Source organism: Protopterus annectens, chromosome 16.part0 (genome assembly GCF_019279795.1).
Source record: "Protopterus annectens isolate FY-2018-M chromosome 16.part0, PAN1.0, whole genome shotgun sequence".
Classification (NCBI taxonomy): Eukaryota; Metazoa; Chordata; order Ceratodontiformes; family Protopteridae; genus Protopterus; species Protopterus annectens.
The window spans coordinates 268,719,373-268,741,256 of NC_056750.1; the positions used below are offsets into that span (position 1 = coordinate 268,719,373).

The following is a 21,884-nucleotide window of genomic DNA, read 5'->3' on the forward strand; positions in this document are numbered from 1 at the left end:
AGGAGCAAGTATCAGTGATGTCGAATGGGCCTTTAGGGGGGACGGGAGGTGAAGTTTGTGCTGAACCTGTCTGCTAGCAGGTTGGTTAAATGAACAGGAATCAGGATCAGTGTAAGTGGCACCATTAAGAACTAATTTGGAACAAACCTGGGCTTTGCCATGGAGATTTCTGACGTGACTGAAAAAGGCTTTGTGGTTAACCTTTGTTTCGGAGGCTAGTTTCGATTCAGAATTGGTTTTGGAGGTTTTCACTAGTAATCTAATTTGCTTGTTAAGGCTAAGGAGGGAGTTTTTTCAATTGGAAATTTGTGCCTTTTTACCTTTGGACAACAGTTTCTTCCTTTTGTTGTAAAGCCTGTTAATAGAGGATGTCCACCACATAGGTTTGTGTTTCCTTGAGGAGCAGGTTTTAGTTCTGTTGGGTATGGCTGAGTCCATGCAGTTGTACAGGTGCTTGTATACTGCACTGGCATACTGTTCAGCATATTTCTCTGCATCCTGTGAGGGGGGAGGTGATGTGAAGCTACTGATACCCTCCCTTAGAAAGTTGTAGTCAGTTTTGAGAATTATTTTAGCGTAGTTACTTCGGGGGGGGGGGGGTTGGACGTGATAGACACTTCAAATGAAACAGATCGATGGTCTGATTTCACCAGAGAAGAACTTACTATGGGGGTGGTGCAGCAGTCACCCATGTTGATGAGAACCAAGTCAAGAATGCTATCCCCATTGTGGGGGATGAGACAAGCTGGTCGAGCGTTTACAATTACATGTAGTCTTGAATTATATTTAAAACGAATTTGCTTGGAAATTTTGGTGGGGGATAATCCACTCCTGTCTTGAGGTCTGTGTAGCAGGCCTTGTTTATTATGGAGACATTTTATGCAGAGTATGTCTGCACATCTGCTCGGGGCTGTTAAGTGGATCACAGGGGAACTGTTACTGTGTGGAAGCCAGACATGGTGTAGATGCTGTGTGTACCCTGTGACCACCTGTCCATGAAGATGAAGTAGTAGTTAAAATATCATTCCGTCTGCCTGCCTTAAAACAGTAATTGTGAAATGGCTAAAGGACATATAATTGGTAATTCAGTAGTCTTAACTGTAGGATTCCATCTCTTCTACTAATCGTACTGTTCTTTTTATAGAGAGAGAGACTATTCGTTTCTTCACAGTTCTTAGCCCATTGGATGTAATACCTCAAGAAAACTTTTTTTTTCTTTCAGAATCCTTCATTACATGCTTCTTTCAAATTGTAAATGGTTGAAATTATTCAGTATAAGCCGGTATGGTTTCGGTACCATCACTCTCTTGTCTTTCTGCAACTATTACTCTCAGATAACATTCAAACCAATGTAGGACCAACTTATAAACAAGTTGTACGTCAAATTCACAAGACATGTTGTGCTTTACAATAAGTGCTGCATCTCAGAATAGGTCTTCAGTGGTGCCATAATATCTGACATGGCTTACTGGTAAATCACTTTGACTATGGGGTGCAGGGTCCTGTGTTCGAGCCTTGCAGAGACTGTTTATTTAGGGGTGGGAGGTTGGCCTAATGGCTAAGGTGCTTACCTTAGAAACACAAGGTGCAGGGTTTGATTCTGATATGGGGTAATTGGCTAGGCTTAAAATGGCCCATATGGGCAATTAGCCTAGTACTAACCTATGAACCTATTAGAATTGATGAAATCAAGGAATTGTTGGGTGAATGCATTAGAGGATATATCCTCTTCACTTCTTTCTTCGAGGTAATGTTTGACATTTTCTCAGTAACTGTGTGGATGCATGAGCTGTATATGACCTATTTTTTTCTTTGTCAAATTGTCTGTGGCTTTATTTTTTTTTGTCATTTCAATGGGGCCCAGCAAGTGGCAGTAGCATCATAATTTGTCTGCCATGATGCACCTCTACTTTAGAAGTAATGAATTGTGCTTTACATTCTGTAATTATAGTACAAGGCTACAAGCTGATTACTAACTCCGATAATAAAGTTTTTATTTTTTTGTAATATAGGATGTTTTTATTCCATTACTTTGTTTATTTCTCTGTTTATGCATTACATTGTACATTTAACTTGTATTTTAATTTTTTTGTTACATAGCGTTTTTTTTTTTACTTTTTGAACGTTTCTTTATTTCTGCATGTTGTTCCAGTTTTTTACTGCGATAATATTTAATTGTATAACCTTATACTGTTTTAGATCTGTATTCTGAATGTTTGTTTTCATTATGGGGTCAAAACGCCCTGTACCCCCAAGAAAATCCACTACTAGAAAATCATATGTGGCTAAATGGAAGAGATTTTCTGTTTAGTATCTCAAACATGACCTTGGACCCCCCCTTTCTATGGGTATTCCTACAGTTCTTTCTCATTTGTGTGAGCTGCTCGATTCTGGTTTGACAAAATCATCTGTTAAAGCTCATCTGCCAGCCATTTATGCTTGTCTACCTTTGTATCCTCCCTTTGCTTCTTGTTATGAATTCAAACAATTTTTGAAAGACATCCTTCATATTAGGCTCCCAAGAAAACGGTTTCCTCCTTGGGACCTTAATTTTGTTCTTGAGAAAGTAACTCGGGTTCCCTTGGGGATTGCAGCTTCCTTTTCCTTGTTGCACTGTACATGGAAAACAGTGCTGTTAGTGGGTGTTCTGCCAAGAGAGTCTCTGAACTTCCGGAAGTCATCAGTTCCACCTTTTTTGTTTTATCACAAAGGCATAGTCTAATCCTTCTTTTATGCCCAAGGTGGTTAATGATTTGTCCTTGAATCAAACAATTCTTCTACCTTCTTTTTTACCCTCTCCACAGAGTGCTAGTGAGAGAATTCTTTACAGCTTTGATTTAAATAGACAGGTCAGGTATTAACTGCATAAGACAAAATATTTCAGGAAGTCTGAGTAACTTTTTGATGTCTTTCTATATCACTGTTGCAGTATTCTTTACATAAGTGATCTCCTGTCAAGGGTAGCCCAACGTCCAGCCAGAACACCAAAGCCTTTGGCATTTATAGACATGGTACATCACACACATGCTCCCCGTGCAAGGAGTAGGGCACAAAGGTGGCATACATGCATCAACTTTTTTCCCACCATTCCGAGCACCATCATTGACCGCCAGTATGAATGCTGCTGCTTCTTTGCTGGTTACTGAGCTGTGCTTTATATAAGTACCTCATTAGGATTTCTTCTTATCTTCTTTGTTGACATCATCCAGAAAAGGAGAATTTCAGTCTGGGAGACAAATTCCACCATAAAGACCACCACGAGCAGTGTCTCTTCTCTTTGGGTGCTTCATACAACCATACGCAGTGTTCTGCCTGCCAAGCATTTGTCCGCAAGACCCTACATAGTCACCTTTCCTCCTTATCAATTTTCCTTGAGAACCACTGTCTAAAATTGTTGGCCCATCCCAAGGGTCAGCCACCTGCCAAGAAAAAGGCCAGAAAAATTCTGCTTTGATTCGGCTGTTGTCCCACCACCCCCGGGTGTCTCTCTTGAGGCTGGTGAAAGCCCAAAGGATCGTCCGGTTGTTTGAGTCCTCTGCCACAACCCCGTCAAAGGCTGTCATGGATCCAACTTCTTGCATGTCCTCAGAGGCTGTACAAACGTCTGCTCCAGACATTGAGGGGGAGCCTTGTCTGATTATGTTTGAGGGACCAAGGGGGATACTGCAAATTATAGTTCATGAGGAGATTCCTACTACGTTCATTGAGTGTTGGCAAGGGTCCGAACCTCCTAGGGTTTTTCAAGCGGATGTCCCTCAAAAGAAAAAGTTAAAAACAACCATATTTCCCCCTGCTGTTAAAGATCTCCATCATGTGACAGGAATTTACTACAAGTAACATCTAGAATAAGTTGAGTAATAAGGAAGACGTTGGCTATGTACTCCAGTATATTACAATGTCTAATACAAGGACACTGTAAAATCTGAGAGAATCTTGTTCTTCCAACAGGATTTTGTTTAATACACAACCATAGGACATCTAGAGAGGTTGTCTCAACTCTTTGGAAGCAAAAGAGGATCGCACTAAGTTAGTGAGAGGAAATGCTTGACGGGAAGGACTACAAATGTGGAAGTCAAGTTAACATATGGTTTGTCTGTGGGAAACCAATTAGGCTACTGGGGCTTAAAGGATGGTTGAAAGAAAAAGAGGAAAAGGGTTAGAGTGCAGTCGACTTGGATTGATAATTATGATATTGGAGGCTAGATCCACATCTGTAAAACAAAAAGGTTACTGAGTAGGGGCTATAAAGTGATGTTGGAGCTAAAAGTTGAGGTTGCTGTAAATGTATTGGGAGGTTAGACTACAGAGGACACTGAGGATGGAGCTTTGAAACAAGATATGTTTAACCCCCGGATATGTTACAAAATCAAGAAAGTTTTGTATTTTTGCATGGAAATGCTTGCATAGGTATTTTTACACACCATCAAGGCTTGGGAAGATGTCTGTACAGTTATCACCTTTGAGTTGTCATGAGAACATGAGGGGGGACACAGGAACAGATATTCTTGGACTTTGAGGCTCTTATTTGATTTAAGGTAGTACTTAACAATGCAGTTGCGGCCACTGGGGGAAAGGAATTCTGTTTGACTAGAGATCAGCTCTCTTTCTTAGAGAGGAGGAATTCACAGCCTATATTCATGTTAGGCATTAATCACCTTCCTAATAATTGTGGCAAAGAAAGCCATTACTAGGAAGTGGCAGTCTAATGTTCCGACGGAGATGGAGGAGGTGCGTCCAATTATGGAAGAGGTAAAAACCCTGGAAAATGGGGCAAGGATACAAAACTAGAGGACATAACTAGGCCAACAAATGGTGTCTTTGGGATAGTATGCAGTGATACTGAATGATTTTCTGGGTGGGTGATAGGGGCATCCACTTTTTTCTGTAGGGGCATTGTATGAGGGAAAGAAATAATCTACTCTATCACAACTGTTTTTGCTTAGGTTAAATAAGAATGCCACCAGTGCCTAATGCATTTGTTAACATCTTCTCTAGAAAATAAACAGATATACATAGTGGCTTTATATTTTTGTGACTAAATTGTTTGTCTCTCTAGTTATTAATTTTTATATCTTATAATTACTAGAAGCTGTAGGAATACTATTTATTTAACTATATTGAAGATTGGTGGTGTCAGCTTTTAGCACATAAAGACAAGCCAAACAATTTTAAAACTTTTGGCTGATAGACTGTGACAGACACTTTTGGGTTTTTGCCCGATATGCGGGAGTGCCTGTCATAGGAAATACCAGTTGCTGAGAGGTCGTGTTAACATGACATGTGATCACTTCAGTGTATTATTAATGAAGGTTTGAGTAAGAGATCACAAATTGGTTACTTAGATTTTGACTTGCACAGAAAAGAATGTTACTAAAGTGAATCTGCCTTATGATCAGGATTACATATCATAAAACTGGACAGACTTGCTTTATGAAGACAGTCCCATATCATACCTTTCAACTGTCTAGATTTTGCCTCATATTTCTCATAAAACTGTATGCGGTTTTGCAGGCAAATCATTGAAGACTGAAGTCAGAAATAACATACAATTAAGTTTCAGATTTCATGCCATTCAGAAAATGCATGCCAGTATAAACTCTGGTATATCAACTTTCTACATTTGTTAGAGCAATATTTAATAATTGTCCTTATTTTTGGGCCTTGTCCCCCCCATTATTTATGGCTTTGTCCATATTTTGTGCTCTAAGAGGTTGAGAGGTATGTCTCATATTTCTTTGCAACTTACATCAACATAGTGGTTTATTAGAAGGAAGTCTGTGTATGTGTGTGTGTGTGTGTGGGGGGGGGGGTTGTCATATCTCTCTAGTCTCTTTTGTAAAGTGAAGTACTGCTGACATCTGTGGAAGCTGGGAAAAGAAAGGGGTGATCAAGTGCATTACCGCACCATTTTTTTTCTGTAAGACTAAACAAGATGTCATATGTTTGTTAAGCAGTAACATGTTCAACTACAGAAAAACAAGAATTTCTTAAATTGAGGCACTCCAAGCCATGTGTAAATAGGGCATTTGCTGTGTCATTCTTCCCAATAGCATTTCAGTGTTTGTTTATCCTTTGGGATAATTTTTGTATTGTTTTTCCCCAATAAAAAAATTAAGACAAACAGCTAGCCTCATATAGTATGACTGATGAATTGCATTTTGTCCCAAATATTTTATCAGTACATCTCATATTCCAAAGTGAAACTGTATCTGAATCTGCAAACACTGCTTTCAAGAATTAAGTTGGCAATTGCTACTTAACAAGCAGACCTGCTGACTCGAATGATAGCATGACTATTGAATGCTGTTTTAAATCATTACCACTTTTATAATTTTTAATTCTAAATTTTCAATTTTCATTTTTAAAGTCTGTTCATTTTAATGTTTGTAGGAAGTCAAGATTTGCTTGTGTGATTAATTTACTTATTTAAACAGCAATAAGGTAATGGGTATGTTAGTTTTGATGATGTTCTTTGATTTATTGGAAAGAATGTTTAATCCATTAGATTTTAATTTTTTTTTCAAACTAATGCAGTGGCAATTGGTTTGCAGTTTTTGTTTTATTTACATGTTCGTACTAGAATACAGCTTGGTTATGTGGCACTTATAAGCTGCCTCCAAGCAATTAAAACTCTTGAACTAAACTACCTCTTTCTGAAGGAAAAATAGGATTTGATTCTAACAGCCATACCAGTCAAACAGCAAACTAAAACAGTCTTTAACTAGAATTTGCCAAAATAAGAGCTTAAAGCACTTGTCCTCACCCTGACCCTATGAAAACTGGGTTAAGAATAAACAGAACAGCTTAAACTAACAAAAAACTTGAATCAGATAAGAGCTTTTAAAACAGTAAAACTAGTAAAAGCAAAGAGAATCACTAGGTGCTTGGACACCAACAGCAGATGGATTTAAAACGTGCTAGTTTTTCAAAAACGATCTCAGAACTTGGCAGCCATTAGCAGTTAATCTTACAAACTCCCTCTAAACAATCAAAACGCTTGAACTAGCCTCTGTCTGTTCAGCCTCTGAAGGAGGAGGACTATGATTAACCCAGTTGTTATAAGGTCAGAGTGAGAGTGGTGATAAAATCACTTGAACTGAATTGTTCAGTTTCCTTTGGATAAGATCTGCTGCATCAGTCGGTTGCCAAGCATTGTGAATGACCAGCTAAGTCATGCAGCCCAGCAGGAGGAGCCACCAAAGACATAGGCAAGCAGATTGAGAAGCTTCCTGCAGAATTTCTTCATCTGTGTAGGTGGAATCAGCAGACCAGGATCTTCTTTGTCTTATAACTTCAAGGATTTCTCCAAATGTGGGGTCTTTCCAGTGAACTGTGGGGAAGCCTTCCCTTCATCATAATCTTTGTCTGGAATAGGGGGACTCAGGTGGACAGTCAGTGTGCTGTCTTTTACACTTCCTCTTTCTTGGAACACTTAGGAGTGCCCAATTGGTCAGAAGGAGATTTTTCCAGATGATCTGATTCTGCAACGGCTGTTTATTAATGATGTAGGCCCAAAGCTGTCACAGAGTAGAGACAAAGTTCAGGGTGCCTTCCAGAGTCTATCAACCTACTTGGATACCTTAGAACGGAGTCCAAAACCAGAAGTTCCAGGAACAAGACAGTCAGTACTGCAGCTACAGGTTTTAATTCCAAAATTGACCCAGAAGAAGTTATCACTTAGTGGGTGCTTAGTGCTGACATCAGTCCCAATGCTGAGGATGACTTGGTCACAAAAGGTTCAAACACAGACAAGATAGGCACTGCAAACTACACTGGAGAGACTGGTACTCTCAGTGACACTGACCCGGTGACTGCATTCCTAGTGGACTTCGTTAAAGATGATGTCTGTGTCATGGTCACTGGTGCCAAGGAGGGAATCAGTGCATATGGGTGAAAGATGATTGATGTCAGTGTGGAAGGCAAAGAGAAGAGCACTGGTGCCATGACAGGGCCCAGGGAATTTATTTTATTTATTTATTTTACATTTGTTGACTGGGCTAGTCTAGCTGGATACATATCCTTTTTCAGTAGAGGCCCGGGGAGAAAAGCTCCCATCCATGTGAACAGTATAGCATTACAATTTTATGGAAATCTTACATTATAATATATAACAAAACAGTAAAAAACCTTATATACATATTTGTAGTGAGAAAATCTTTGGTATAATCTTAGATTGCAAAGGATAAGAAACAGTAAAATAAACATAAGATATATGCTAGTAAAGAGAAATCCTAGGTTGAATAGATCAGAAAGGTAGATACGGAGGAGATAAACCTGGTTGATAGTAGAGAGAGAGTAGAAAGTAGGGTAAAGTAAGGCAGAAGGTGTTAATCTGGGGTTGGACAGGGGCATAACCAGTGGGACTTAAAATATTCTCTAAGATTATTTTTGAATGTGGTGAGTGATGTCATAAGTCTAAGGTTATTGGGAAGAGAATTCCATAGCTTACCAATAGAGTTAGCATAGAGAGCGTCACCACCTATGTTGTTAGATCTGATGGTTAATACTTGATTACTATTTGATGAACGCAGGGAACTGAGGTTGGTATAAGGGGTTAGGATATTGGAGAGTGAGGGGGTTTTGTCAGGTTGATGAATTATTTTAAAGGCTTCCGTGAGTTGATTAATTTTAAGAAGATTGGGCAGTTCTAGCCAGCCGAGTTTCTTGAGGTTATAGCAATGGTGTGTTCGATAAGGTGAGCCTGTTATGAATTTGGCTATATGGTGGTAGGTGGTAGAAAGATTATTGAGCTCACGTTTATTCAGGAAGGAAAACACTGGGGAGGCATATAGTAACGTGGAAAGAAGATGCGTACGGGCAATGGTTAATTTTGCATGTGGAGTAAGAAAGTTCCTGATTCTGTACATTGAACCTAGTTTCTTGTTGACAGATTTAATGGTTTGGGAAGTATGGAGATCGAATTTGAGCTTGTAGTCAATAGTGACACCTAATAACTTGGTGTGGGAGACGGGCTCTATGATGGTTCCATTAGAGGATTCCACAAAGAAGGAGCTGGGATTAGATGGTTGTGCTGTTTGGGTTAAGGAGGTGGTAGACGAGGGGAAGAATAAAAGTAACTTGGTTTTATTTGGGTTGAGAATGAGTTTCAGGTCAGAGAGTCTTTTTTCAACTTTGGCAAAACATTGTTGGGTGGCTACTTGCAGTTTCTGGAGAGAGAGATCAGAGCAGATCAAGGTAGAGTCGTCTGCGTATTGGATGCAGGTGGAGCTGGGGATGAAAGTGTGAAGGTCATTTATAAAGACAGAGAAAAGAAGGGGACCAAGTATGGAGCCTTGGGGGACACCTATGTTGTTAGGGAGTAGTTGAGATAAACTATTTTTCCACTGGACTGCTTGTTGTCGGCAAGAAAGGTAATCCTTGAACCAGTTTAGGCCTAACTTGTCCAGATGGAGGGTACGAAGAGTTTGGAGTAATAGTTGATGGTTGACCATGTCGAAAGCTTTTGATAGATCAAGAAAGAGTGCAGAGGATATAAGTTTTTTGTTACGGTTGCAGTTATTATGATTTTTGGAATAGACATAACTAGTGGAAGGTGTAATGTTCCTTCTTTAGCCACCCTAGAAACAGGGAAGAAAAGACACCTATCTCAGTTTAGGCCTTAACCAAGGCCCAAGTCATTTGGCCCCAATCCAAATAAATCAGTGGGCTGTACAACAACCTAGTAGGCCTTACAGACAGGTAGGAGGGAAGACTCCAACTCTATGTAGCTAGAAGGCTCCTGCACCAAGGAGTTCCCAAGTTTTTTTTTTCTCTGTACTTTTCCGTTAAACCCCTACCACTTCACGCTGCTGTGTTTTGCCAGTATTTCCTCTTTGTCCACCACAATGTACTGTTTAACAGTTTCTTTTTCACACAATCTTGTGTTTTAACCCACTTGGGCAAAAATCATAATAAAAGATGCTGCCTATCTATAACGGTAATCACTGAACCTAAAGTTAGCATGCGTCTTTGAAAGAGAGTTGTAATATTCTGTGGTAAAATGGCAACAGAAGACTGCTGAGAAATCCCAGTTCATTTAAATTTGTTTCTCATTATTATTTATATTATTCACTGCACACGGCTGACATATATTTTAAATTTCACTCTGTGTATTGCATGTATTTGCAGGATACCCAAACATATGGTCGTCTGGATGATCTGAATGGTTTGATCCTTAAAATGCGATGTTATTGCCTTTGAAGCTGCAGCAGTACATTTCAGGCAATAAATGAAGCAATTTTTGTAACCGCTCTGTGCTGACTGCACTTGCCATTCGAGGAAAATTCTCTCCCACTGTAATTACAAATCATTTCATGACTACAAAATCTGCAGTGTGGGAGGGGCTGTTAAAAGTCTAGCAATGGCAACTTCCCTCGCCTGAACATTTCTTCTAAAGAAACATTGCCATACTTCACAGAAATGCAGCAATACACTCACTGTTATCTCTGCTGGCATTTTCTAATAGCAATAATTATATGAAAATTGACACTAAATAATTTAGATGCAAGAATAAGGATGTTAGTGACAGCTGAACAAGTGGCAAAACACAGCTGCGCGAAGTGGTAGGGGTTTAACGGAAAAGTACCTTTTTTTCCTCACATTAGGACTGGGAACAGTGAAGAACCCCAGCTGGAATACCTCCGAGATCAATATTTGACATTGAGAAGAGTTGTCCTACCTGGAGAAGGGTAACACTTGACTCTTTGGGGGAAAATTGACTATTATATGAATATTTTAGGCCCCTGCAGCTTCCATTCTTCTTTTTCCTTCTTTCTTTTCCTCTTTTTTTTACCATCAGAAGACAAACCCTTGAGAATAATTTTTTCACTGTTCCTGAAGGGTAACTATCATTAAGAAATGATGTGTTGGTCCATTGGCAGAAACACAACACATGAGCACAGATAATACCTTTTGTTGGGCCAACATAAGTTTTGCAATTACTTGAGCTTTTGCGCTAACGGGAGGCAGGCAAGTAAGTCCCAATTAAGGGTTGTTGCTAGCCCAGAAGCTTAAGTAATTACAAAACCTGTGTTGGTCCAATAAAAGGTGTTTCATGATATCCGTGTACTAGTACTTTTTGTTTTATGTTCCTGGAGGTGTGATTTCCAAAGTTTTTAGAAGCAGCATCAGATGTTCTCACCCCCAAGGCATGTGACACAAAGGTCATGTGGGTCTTTGTTGTAGTCTTGTGACTACACTTTTGGCATTGTTTGTAATCTCAAGTAAGTAGCACTACAAGGAACCCCAGAAAATAAGTCAAAAATTTTGGCAAGACTGACAGTCAATTTCTTAATCCTATAAGAACTAATTAATCTTAAGTAGTTGCAGAATAGACTACAATTTTAGAAGAGGCAAAGGCTTATAACTACGACTGTGATGTGGGAGTAGGACAGAAAAAGACAAATAACATCAAAAATTAATTACTTTTCCTAAAACCGGTAAACTACACTGTGAAACTAAGAACACTTACAAAAATATGAAAAAAAAGTATACCTATTGCTTTCAAAAATAGGAAAAAACAGCAAAATGAATTCAACTCAAGAGGATCATAGTACAATGCTTTCTGCCAGCAAACAAGATCTGGTTAGGAAAGGAAAGCTAAGTGCATTGTGGGGGTGACCTCAAACTTTGGGAGATCGTGTAAATGCTAAAAATAAATACCACTTTCTGCAGACAGTCCAACAATTTGGAGTGGACAGAGTAGATTATGCAAGATCAACTGCTATATTTAAAAACATAATATAACAATATTTTTTCCTTTTCAATGACTTTTTGTTAATAGCAGTTGTCATTCATTCATGACACTCTTGGGATTTTCTCACAGCTGCAATTGTTTGTGCTGTCAGTCTTCACCATAATGAGAAAAATGCATATTCTGTGGGTACACCCAGTAAGTACCTACAGGAGACTATAATCTAATTTTGTGCACTAAATGTTAATGGTAGTAAATTTTTATTGTGTGCATCATATACTCAGAGATGAATTCTGTTATAAGAAATTGTAATTTAATAAAGTAATTAGCAAACTTACGACTAGCACGTTCAACTCCAGTCAGTAATCCACTTTAATTCTTTATTACTGTTTTGTTTTCCAGATTATTCAACATGTCTGTTGATTCAGAAGTTTTGTTCTTTGAGTTTGATCAACAGAAGGATAGTATGTTGCACAACATGAATCTTCTGAGAGAACAAAACCTGTTCTGTGACGTGTCCATATATATCAATGACACAGAATTTCCTGGACATAAAGTTGTATTTGCAGCATGCTCTACATTCATGAGGGATCAGTTTTTACTGAGCCATTCTAAAGAGGTCCAGATCTCTATACTACAGAATCCTGAAGTTGGACGACAACTGCTCCTGTCATGCTATACAGGTATTCTCAAAGTGAAGAAAAAGGAGTTATTGAGCTACCTGACCTCTGCAAGTTACCTTCAAATGAGTCATATTGTAGAGAAATGTACAGAAGCCTTGACTAAGTATTTGGACACAAAACCTACTGCAAATGAAACCGTATGTAGCATTGAAGAAAGTGGCACTGAAATACGAAGTAGTGGAGATTGCAGTAGCAAAAGAACTGTCCAGAGTTTTGAACCCTTGATTGGTAGTAGTTCAAGCACAGATTTCCCCTTGAGGCATGAGAATGCAGAAATGAGTTTGCAGTCCACTTTCAGAAGATTAAAATTTGGTCTACCAGAATTGAAATCAGCTGAGATTCCAGAATACATTGATGATTGCCAGGACAGTGATATTTGTATTGTTAAAGTAGAATCCATAAGTAGAGCTTCAGGAAGTGGGGAAGCTAGCCAGATTATTAAAGCTTGTAGTAATTCACCTGAAACCAGATTGTATTACTCTGAGACACAGCACTCAATGATTAATTCAACTGTTGATACAAGATTCAGTGAAATGACAAGAAACCATTTACAGGGCTATTTTAATGAGAGTGTTGAAGTTCAGCCTCTTCAAGGGAATACTTCAGTAGTACAAGATGGAGGGGTATCATGGAGACATCAATGTCCTAAATGCCCACGAGTCTTCCGACAGCTAGAAAACTACTTAAGACATTTAAAGATGCATAAACTGTTCTTGTGCTTGCAGTGTGGTAAGACATTTACACAGAAAAAGAATCTGAACAGACATATGCGTGGTCATATGGGAATCCGCCCTTTCCAGTGTACTGTATGCATGAAAACCTTCACTGCCAAGAGTACTCTGCGTGATCATATGAATATCCATAGTGGAGACCGTCCATATAAATGCCACTTTTGCAGCACAGATTTCAAGCACAAGTCTGCATTAAAAAAACACCTTACATCAGTGCATGGAAAAAACAGTTATGAAAATATTGCCCAGCTTGTCATGAGCGGTGCTTCTGGTGATACTTGCTAGTAGCGACATATTATTCAGTTTTGTTTTTGTGTTTTTAATAGTGCTCCTTATCTGGTAATCATCAGTGTAAATCTTTTCCAGCCTGTAACCAGTGACATTTCATTTGTTACATGCATTTTATTTTTAACAAAGTGGTTTTATCTCAAAGCAAAATATTGTATAATTTCAGACCCCCCCCCCCCCCCCCCAAAAAAAAAGTCTCCAGAAATGCAGAAAACAAGGAACCATGTAAAATTATGACAGGTTACTTTACTATCACACTTTGCTTTTGGAGATTACTGTACCTCTTTTAATCCTTTACCATCTTGACAGATATTTACCAGTGTCATTCTTTGTAGAACTATTAGCTGTACTGTTTTAGTTTCTTCAGTTCTAAAGCTATTGCATGCTGTGATCTTTAGATTTTTAGGTTGCAATTAATTGGTAATGTACTGGACTGTTCTCTTACGCATTAAGCAGATTACAACTGTAGTGCTTTTTCATACTGCATCACTTCTGGAGCTGTTGCAAACTAAGGGATATAGAACTTTGGGTGTATGTACCTGTTTGAGAGGAGTTTTTTCTGATCTTTTTGCTAGGTGATTTGCTAGACCCATGTAATTTGCTGTATGAAGTCACAAGTCTCTTGTCTGTAGCTCTCAACTGACCCTGATTTCAGTGAATGTTCTTGATTTTGTCTCATATTTTGCCTGCTCCTCATACAATCTGTATAAATATATGAACATTTAGAATTTGTACCTGATTTTGACCTTTGTCAGTATTTTTTTTGGTTTTGTGCCTGTTTATTGTGCTATGAGGTTGAGAAGTGCGTTCTTGTCATGCCCCAGAATACTCTAGTGACACTGAATTTGGAAGCGTTGGGTAATGCTTTATGATCCTGATGGATTTTTCAGACATTTAAATCCCATTCGTTGTGGCAGAAGAAATACAAAACTTAAAACTGTATCCATACAGATAGGTGCAACTGTGTCCTTTATGGCTGTTTTGGAATCTCCTTCAAGGATGCATCTGCAGTCCTAACATATGGGTTGTCCTGCCTCAGGCAGCCCTTCGGTCGGCCGGATTCCAAAGTCTGGGTCTGGCCTCAGCTGATGTCGCACCTCACCCGAAGTCATAGTTGCTGTGAATCGGGTATAAAGGCATCAGCCGACGCCATTTTCCTCAGTCTTTCTTGCCGCGCGGTGCCCGAAGCAGAAGCTGTTCGCAAGTGCCGGTCGGTCAGATCCAGAGATTACTACTACCGAAGACTTCTAAAAAGCTAAGTACCCCGTTGGGGACTCTTTCTTGCCTCAGCCGATGTCAGAAAAAGTAAATAACTGTTTAACTTGTGGGAAACAAATACCTCATAAGGATTTCCACTCTTACTGCCTTCCTTGCTTAGGCCCAGACCACGACGTAGCAGCTTGTCTAGCCTGTGCTTCCTTCAACCGACGGACACTTAGACGTCGGTCGGAGTTTGCAGAGGAGTTTTTTGGCCCCGCTTTTGCTTACAAAATGCCGTCGGAGACTCCCGACTTCACAATTAGCTAAAAAGCGTAAGGAAAAGGACCGACACTCGCGGTCCGCGGTTTCGGCCGAAACCACGGTTAAGCCAACCGCGAGTGTCTCGGTTTCGGCTGAAACAGAGTCCACCGTTCTTCCTTCGGCCGAAAGCATGCCTCCTATAGCCGAGGCCTCACACAGCATGGCTGAATCTGCTACTGAAATTTCCCCTGCTGTAGCAGGTACCCAGGATTTATCAGATACTATTCCTTTAGACATATCTACTCCTGCACGTGGAGCTGCTAGGCCCCCTGCATCTATGTCTATCAAGGCCTTTTCTAGGGCTAAAGCAGCTAAATCTTCTAAGGCCTTGCCTGCTAAAACCCCCTCACACAGGCCTACCTCTAGTTCCCAAATGCTCAGCCTGGCTGAGGATCTCATTTCTTTGATCAGGGGATCCCAACCTCACCCTGACAGGGCCTCTCAACCCCCTCCAGAGAAGAGGCCTAGAGCAGAGCCCCCAGATCCAGTTTCAACAGATTATTCCTCGGATGATTCAGAAAACTCAAATCCTCCAGAAGGCCCTTATTCTCCATATAAGGATTCTGATGCAGAAGACTCCATTCCTTCTGCTTCTCCTCCCGAGGAATTTTCTTTTGGGGAAACCTTACATGCTATGAGAGAGCAATTTCAATGGCAGGGCCAAGATTTTTCAGATTCAAGGAAAAGGCTAAGGACCTTTTTACATTTACCACAGCATAGGCCTTTAGCCATTCCTCCAGTACTAACAGTTGTGGATGATGCATTTAATGATGCTTGTACTGCCCCTGACTCTCTTCCCCCGGCCCCTGCTAAGCCCGACAGATATTACAGGGTCCCGGACACACACTTTCACTTGTATCAGGCTCCTATTGCAGATCCTGAAACCATTTCACAGGGCCCCAAAGCTGTAACAGCTGCCTCTGCCAAAAACCTCCCCTCTGAAAGAGAATCTAGAGCATTAGAGAGATGGGGTAAAAAAGTTTATACTTCTGCTACTCTTTCGGCTAGGGCCTTAAACTGTCAATTCCACATGATTCAGTATCAGGAATTTTTGTTAGACCAGCTTAATAAAAAACTGTCCTCTCCTGAACCTATAGACCGTAAGTCCCTTCAGGATTTGGTACATAACACTCAGCAGGTCAGTAATCATTCCTTAAAATGCGGCTATGATGCACTGGAGGCTTCCTTTAGATCAGCTATGACTGGAACAGTGATCAGAAGGCATGCATGGTTAAAAGAGCAATCCTTACCAGACCATGTAAAGTCAAAGCTCCTAGATGCTCCCATGGAGAAACAAAGTTTGTTTAGCTCCCCTGCACAGCAAGTGCTAAAGAAGGTGGAAGAAAAAGCAAAATCTGTCCAAACAGTCAAGGATTTCTTACAGGTCCAGCCTCCGAGGTTTAGTAGAAATTGGCCTTCGAAGAATTGGTCCTTTCCAGACACCTCCAGAGCACAGAGAGGCAGAAATAGGCTCCCAAGAGGCAGAGGTCAATCCAGAGGTGCCTACAGGGGACGTCAGTGGCAGCCTAACAACCAGAGAAGTACTGCCACAGATCCAGCTACTACCACTTCCACAGGACAGACACAATGACTTGACTCTGATACCGCCTACCAGGGAACAACTGGAAGCACCCTTAGGCGGAAAGCTAGCCTTATTTTCCGTAAACTGGCATTACATTACAGGAGACAAATGGATTTTACAGACAATAGACAAAGGCTACAGGTTTCACTTCCACACTCTACCAAAAAAGAGAGGAATGCCAAACCTACCACTAAACCAAAAAACAAACGCTCTAGGACAAATCAACCACTTACTAAGGATGAGAGCTATAGAAAAGGTACCGCCTATGGAACAAGGACAAGGATTTTACTCCAGACTTTTCCTGGTACCAAGGAAAGAAAACCAATGGAGGCCTATTCTCGACCTGTCCGCTCTGAACACATATCTCATTGTTCCAAAATTCAAAATGCTGACCCTACAGCAACTCCTTCCCATGCTGGGCAAGGAGTCTTGGCTGGTGACTCTAGATCTCAAGGAGGCATACCTGCACGTCCCTATACGACCAGATTGCAGAAGATACCTCAGATTTCTTGCAGGATCAGAGCATTATCAATTCTCAGCATTGCCCTTTGGCTTATCTACTGCGCCCAGAGTATTCATGAAATGCCTGGCATCAGTAATTGCTCATTGCAGGCTTCAGGGAATTCAGATTTACCCATACCTGGACGACTGCCTAATACAAGCGGACAACAAGACCAAATTAACAAAAGATTTGGAAAAGGTTATACAACTACTGCAAGCCCTGGGATACACAGTCAGCATGAAAAAGTCAAGGCTGGTACCATCCCAAAGGATAACATTCTTGGGTGCAGAACTGGACACTTCAAATCAGGTGGCATTTCTCACAGCAGAAAAGCAAAAGCAACTACCACTTTATTTCATGGCATTAACAACACAGAACCAGCTTACAGCAAGGAAAGTCCTGCAAGCCCTGGGTTACATGGCATCCTGCTTAATATTGATTCCACATGCCAGGCTGCATATGAGGAAGTTGCAATGGTACCTAAGGAATATATGGTCTCAACACAAGCACAGTCTAGAAGCCCAGATTCCAATAATTCCATGCCTGAAGCAAGAATTCCTGTGGTGGGCTCAGGCCTGTCAGTTGAACAGAGGACTGCCTTTCCACAAACCTCACCCAAGCCAGACTATCACCACGGATGCCTCAGACCTCGGCTGGGGGGCACACATGGTGGACAAGTGTATACAAGGCCTATGGACACAAGACCAGCTGAACCTACACATAAATCAAAAAGAGATGCTGGCAGTGAAACAGGCAATTCAGACATATTCAGACCGTTTCTTCAACAGGGTCATTTGCTGATAAGGACGGACAACACCACAGTCATGTGGTATATCAACAAACAAGGAGGCACATCTTGTCTTGGAAAACTGCCTCAAAATGATAGGAAATTGCATTAGATTTTGTTTCTCTTTTCATGGAAAGACAACAACTGCTGTTTTAAATTTAGCCTTCCTAGAGGGCACCTGGCATCTGGGGCAAGAAACAGAGGAAAATGGCGTCGACTGATGGCTTTATACCCAATTCACAGCAACTATGACGTCGGGTGAGGTGCGACATCAGCCGAGGCCAGACCCAGACTTTGGAATCCAGCCGACCGAAGGGCTGCCTGAGGCAGGACAACCCATATGTTAGGACTGCAGATGCATACCTCTCGGACATCTACATTTATGGTAGGTACAAAACTGTACTTTCTGGGGCAGCCCTTGATGTATGGTTAAGTAAGTTACTCAGTGCTAAATCAGTGTGGAAGGATGTGAAAGTCAAAGGATTCATGCTTCTTAGAATGCAGCACTTTTGTTGCTTTTTATAGCTCTTGGTTTTACTGCCAAGACATATCTTTACATATTTTTGAAATTTAAACAATCTGTAAATCTAGTATTTCAGGCACTATGAATTTGGTTTACAACTCATAGTAATCCAAGGGTAAATATGGATTTTTGTCTGCCTCTTTTTCCACCAAAGTGATAGCTTGATTTCTTACATTTTCTTAAAAAATGTCTGTAGGTATCGGTTTTAGTTGAAATGCTGTTTTTTTTTTTTACCCCTACTGCAACTTGAAAATATCTTCTCTTCTACTCAGCTCTACCTAAATTGCTACTGCTTTGTCTTTTAAGTATGTTACTTTAGAAGGAAACTACAAACCCAGTCAGGGTTTTCTTGGTGCAGCCGTTTTACTCATGGTTAAATCTTAACGTGTGCAATGCTTTTTGTTATGTTTGTTTGCTTTTGCTGTGAAGCACAGGGTGATTGCAAAGAGAACTGCTGAAAACCATTTTAAGTTGTTTTTTTTTTTTGATTTGATTTTAAAAGACAGAAACCTAGTGCATTACATCTGTGCAGAAAAGTCTTTGTCGCTCACACTATCGCATTTTTCATTTCATTTGTTTTTGTACTTGAAATATTCATAAGCATGGCCTGTTTATAGGAATTCAGTTTACACTAAAACACCACACAACAAAGTTAAACCAATAAGATAATGTAATACAGTAATATTATTAAAGGTAAAAGGTCTCATTATAAAAAGGACCTTAGGCTGGAGCACATCAGTACTCACCTCTGTTTCCAAGATTTCTAGAAATTTGCCTAATGTAAAGATCATTGTGCTCTCGGATGTGGATATGATGTGGTTGATGCCTGTGCAAGGGCTGCTGCCACTGGCACTGTCTTCTGTAGGCATGCCTGCCTTTTCTTGCTGCCTTTCCCCCAGGGATGTTAAAGGTCAGGTGTTCAGTGCATCTTTAAAAGTAACCTGTTTGAGACCCCTTTCAGGAGGTATTAAAAAATATTAGAGAAGTGTGAGACCATGTATTCAGTTAAGTAGGTTTCCACACTCCCCTGCAGTACCTAGGAACTCTATGAACTGTTCCTCCAAGTATTGCCCTTTTTACAGCAGGCAGACAAAGCATAAGCAGTATAGACACCGCATGCATTTTGTTCACATGAATTACAATTCCTCAGGTTCAGGGAGGGGAAGTCACCATCATTTTACCTCCTTGCCCTTTACCTCTTCACTGCATTTTTCACTGAGGGTCTTCACCAGATGTCTCCAGTTTTTACATCCTGAGCTCGAATGGGCTCCATATTTACTCTGGTACAGATGACTGGTTTTGGTTTACTTCGTAGAGGAACTTTAGAAAGAACTGAACCTCACAGGTCATTGTTTTCAGGGCTCGGGGAACTCCTTGAGTTTCAGAAATCCAGCTGGAACCTTCCCAGTAGAATAGTTTCCGGTGTACCACTGAAGACACAAGAGCTTGCAAGGTTTTGTTGCATCAAGACTGGTCGGCCAAGTCATCAACTCCACCTCCTTTTTTTGTTTACACCATGTCAAGGTATCACTTCAGCTGTTGCCAACTCTTTTGATTCAGTGCTACTCTGCTATCTCCCTTCTCAATCATGCCTATCACAAGTCTTCTGTCATGCATCTTTTTCCAGGATGTCTTCATTTCTTCTTGCCTTTTTCTCGTGCGTCCCAAATCATCTTTGCCAAATCATTTGTTTTCTTGCAAATGTACCCAAACCACGTAATCAATTTTCTTTGACCCTCTCTGCATTGGAGGCTACTTTGGCTTCTTCTTTGATGTCATCATTTCTGTCAACCTAATTTTTTTTTTTTTTTCTCAGGCCCACCTCGTTGCAGTCTCAACTGTCAGCAGGAACCTTTTCCAAAGTCCTGGGCTTCATTAAAAAAAAAAAAAAAAAAAAAAGTCTTGGGCTTTATATCCTCATCCACACTGTTGTAAGATGAAGACATTTTTCTGAGGAGCTGCCATTTCATCAGCTCTGGCCAGTAACATTTTCTCAGTCAAGTGGAATTAGGTCCCATTTCCTCTTATTCAAAAGATGCTATTGAAGGAAGGAGAAGAAAATACAAAGGTAATCAGAACAAGTCTGATCCTCCCAGCTGAAATCCTTTGTATTTCAGACTGCTGATATAACTAGAAGGGAGCCTGGTTCACCCCATCATCAAAGGTTTTGGGATAATTGCTTAAAATATTTCAGGCTAATTCTTCAAAATGGCATGTTCTCCCCGAAGTGGTTCAAATCATATGGGGAGGTGAGATGAATGCAACAAATTAGCTAACTTCCATGCCTGGCTATCCCATAATCAACCAGACATTCTTTCTATCTCAGAAACATGGTTAAAACCTCATATAAATGACCCTGAAGTCACTCCTCCAAACTGTACTATTTTAAGAAAGGACAGAACCCCCAAAAAAGGTGGTGGAGTAGCCTTACTTTACTCATCTTCCCTAACAGTTACCCCCTATACTAAGGCTATACCTCAGTTTGCTACAACTGAAGTAACCTTGGCCCTCCTAAAGATTAATAACAATAAAAGCATATGCATAGATTCCCTGTACATCCCCCCAGGAAACAATATCCCCATTCTTGAGGATATCCTCTCTTGGATCTCATCTAATATACAAAACAAGACTATAATCATCGGTGATGTCAATATTAACTGTTTTTCTAGACTGGATACTAGTTTCCCACCCCCATATTATCTCTGACAGACTCTCTTAATGACCATCTCCCTGCCTTTGCACGTCATAGTCCCTCATCCCTCCATTTACACCTTAATTATATCTCAGTCTGTTCCCTGAAAAGCTTCAGTGCTCAGATCCAGCTCCTTAAAACTCATGAACTGGAACCCTTTAAAACCCTTCCACTGGATAATGCTGTTAATTCAATACTTCCTTTCTTAACCTACTTAACAACTTCACCCCCCTCTGATCTCAATGGGTCAAATCCAAAACTACTCCACGGCTTACAAAAGAAACTATCTCCCACATGCATCTCCATGATAAATTATGGAAACGGCACCAAAAACATAAAACTCCCAATTCCTTAGCCGAATACAAACTCCTCCTCAATAGAGTAAATAAACACATTACCTGAGACCAAAAATCCTATTACTCAATATTACAAAATTATCATAAATCAAATCTCAAGAAGTTCTGAACTGCATCTCTGCCCTACTGCATCCTGGAAAAAAGGAGAACCCCTGCCCCGATCCTAACTCTTCTGATCTGTCCTTAGCTACACAATTTAACTCTTTCTTTATAGACTCAGTAGTCAAACTCACCACATCCTTCACTAATAATATATCAGGCCAGACCCCATCTCCCTCCACAAACTCAACCTTCTCCATCTCCACCTGTACTCATCATCTCCCTTTCTCGTTCAAACCTATTCCTATTAGCACCATAAAAAACTTCTGAAAACATTTAAACCATGCTCAGTTGCCCCATATGAACTTCCTTCTAACTTTCTCAAGCTAGCCGCCGATGGCAATAGCTTTTCCCATCTCCTAATTGACCATTCCATCCAAGAATCTTATGTACCCCTCCTCTGGAAACAAGCCTTCATTATTCCCCTC

The 21,884-nt window shown here is 40.4% G+C and overlaps 1 protein-coding gene across 1 annotated transcript in view; it reads left to right on the top strand.

Moving 5' to 3' along the window:
• The window catches only part of ZBTB6 (zinc finger and BTB domain containing 6), a 323,982-nt gene extending 309,863 nt beyond the window's left edge, over positions 1-14,119 (top strand). Inside the window, exon 2 of the mRNA XM_044058709.1 lies at positions 12,095-14,119. Coding sequence (XP_043914644.1) covers positions 12,105-13,391 — 1,287 coding nt within the window. The 5' untranslated portion in view covers positions 12,095-12,104 and the 3' untranslated portion in view covers positions 13,392-14,119. The remainder of the gene's footprint in view (positions 1-12,094) is intronic.
• The last annotated feature ends 7,765 nt before the right edge of the window (positions 14,120-21,884 follow it).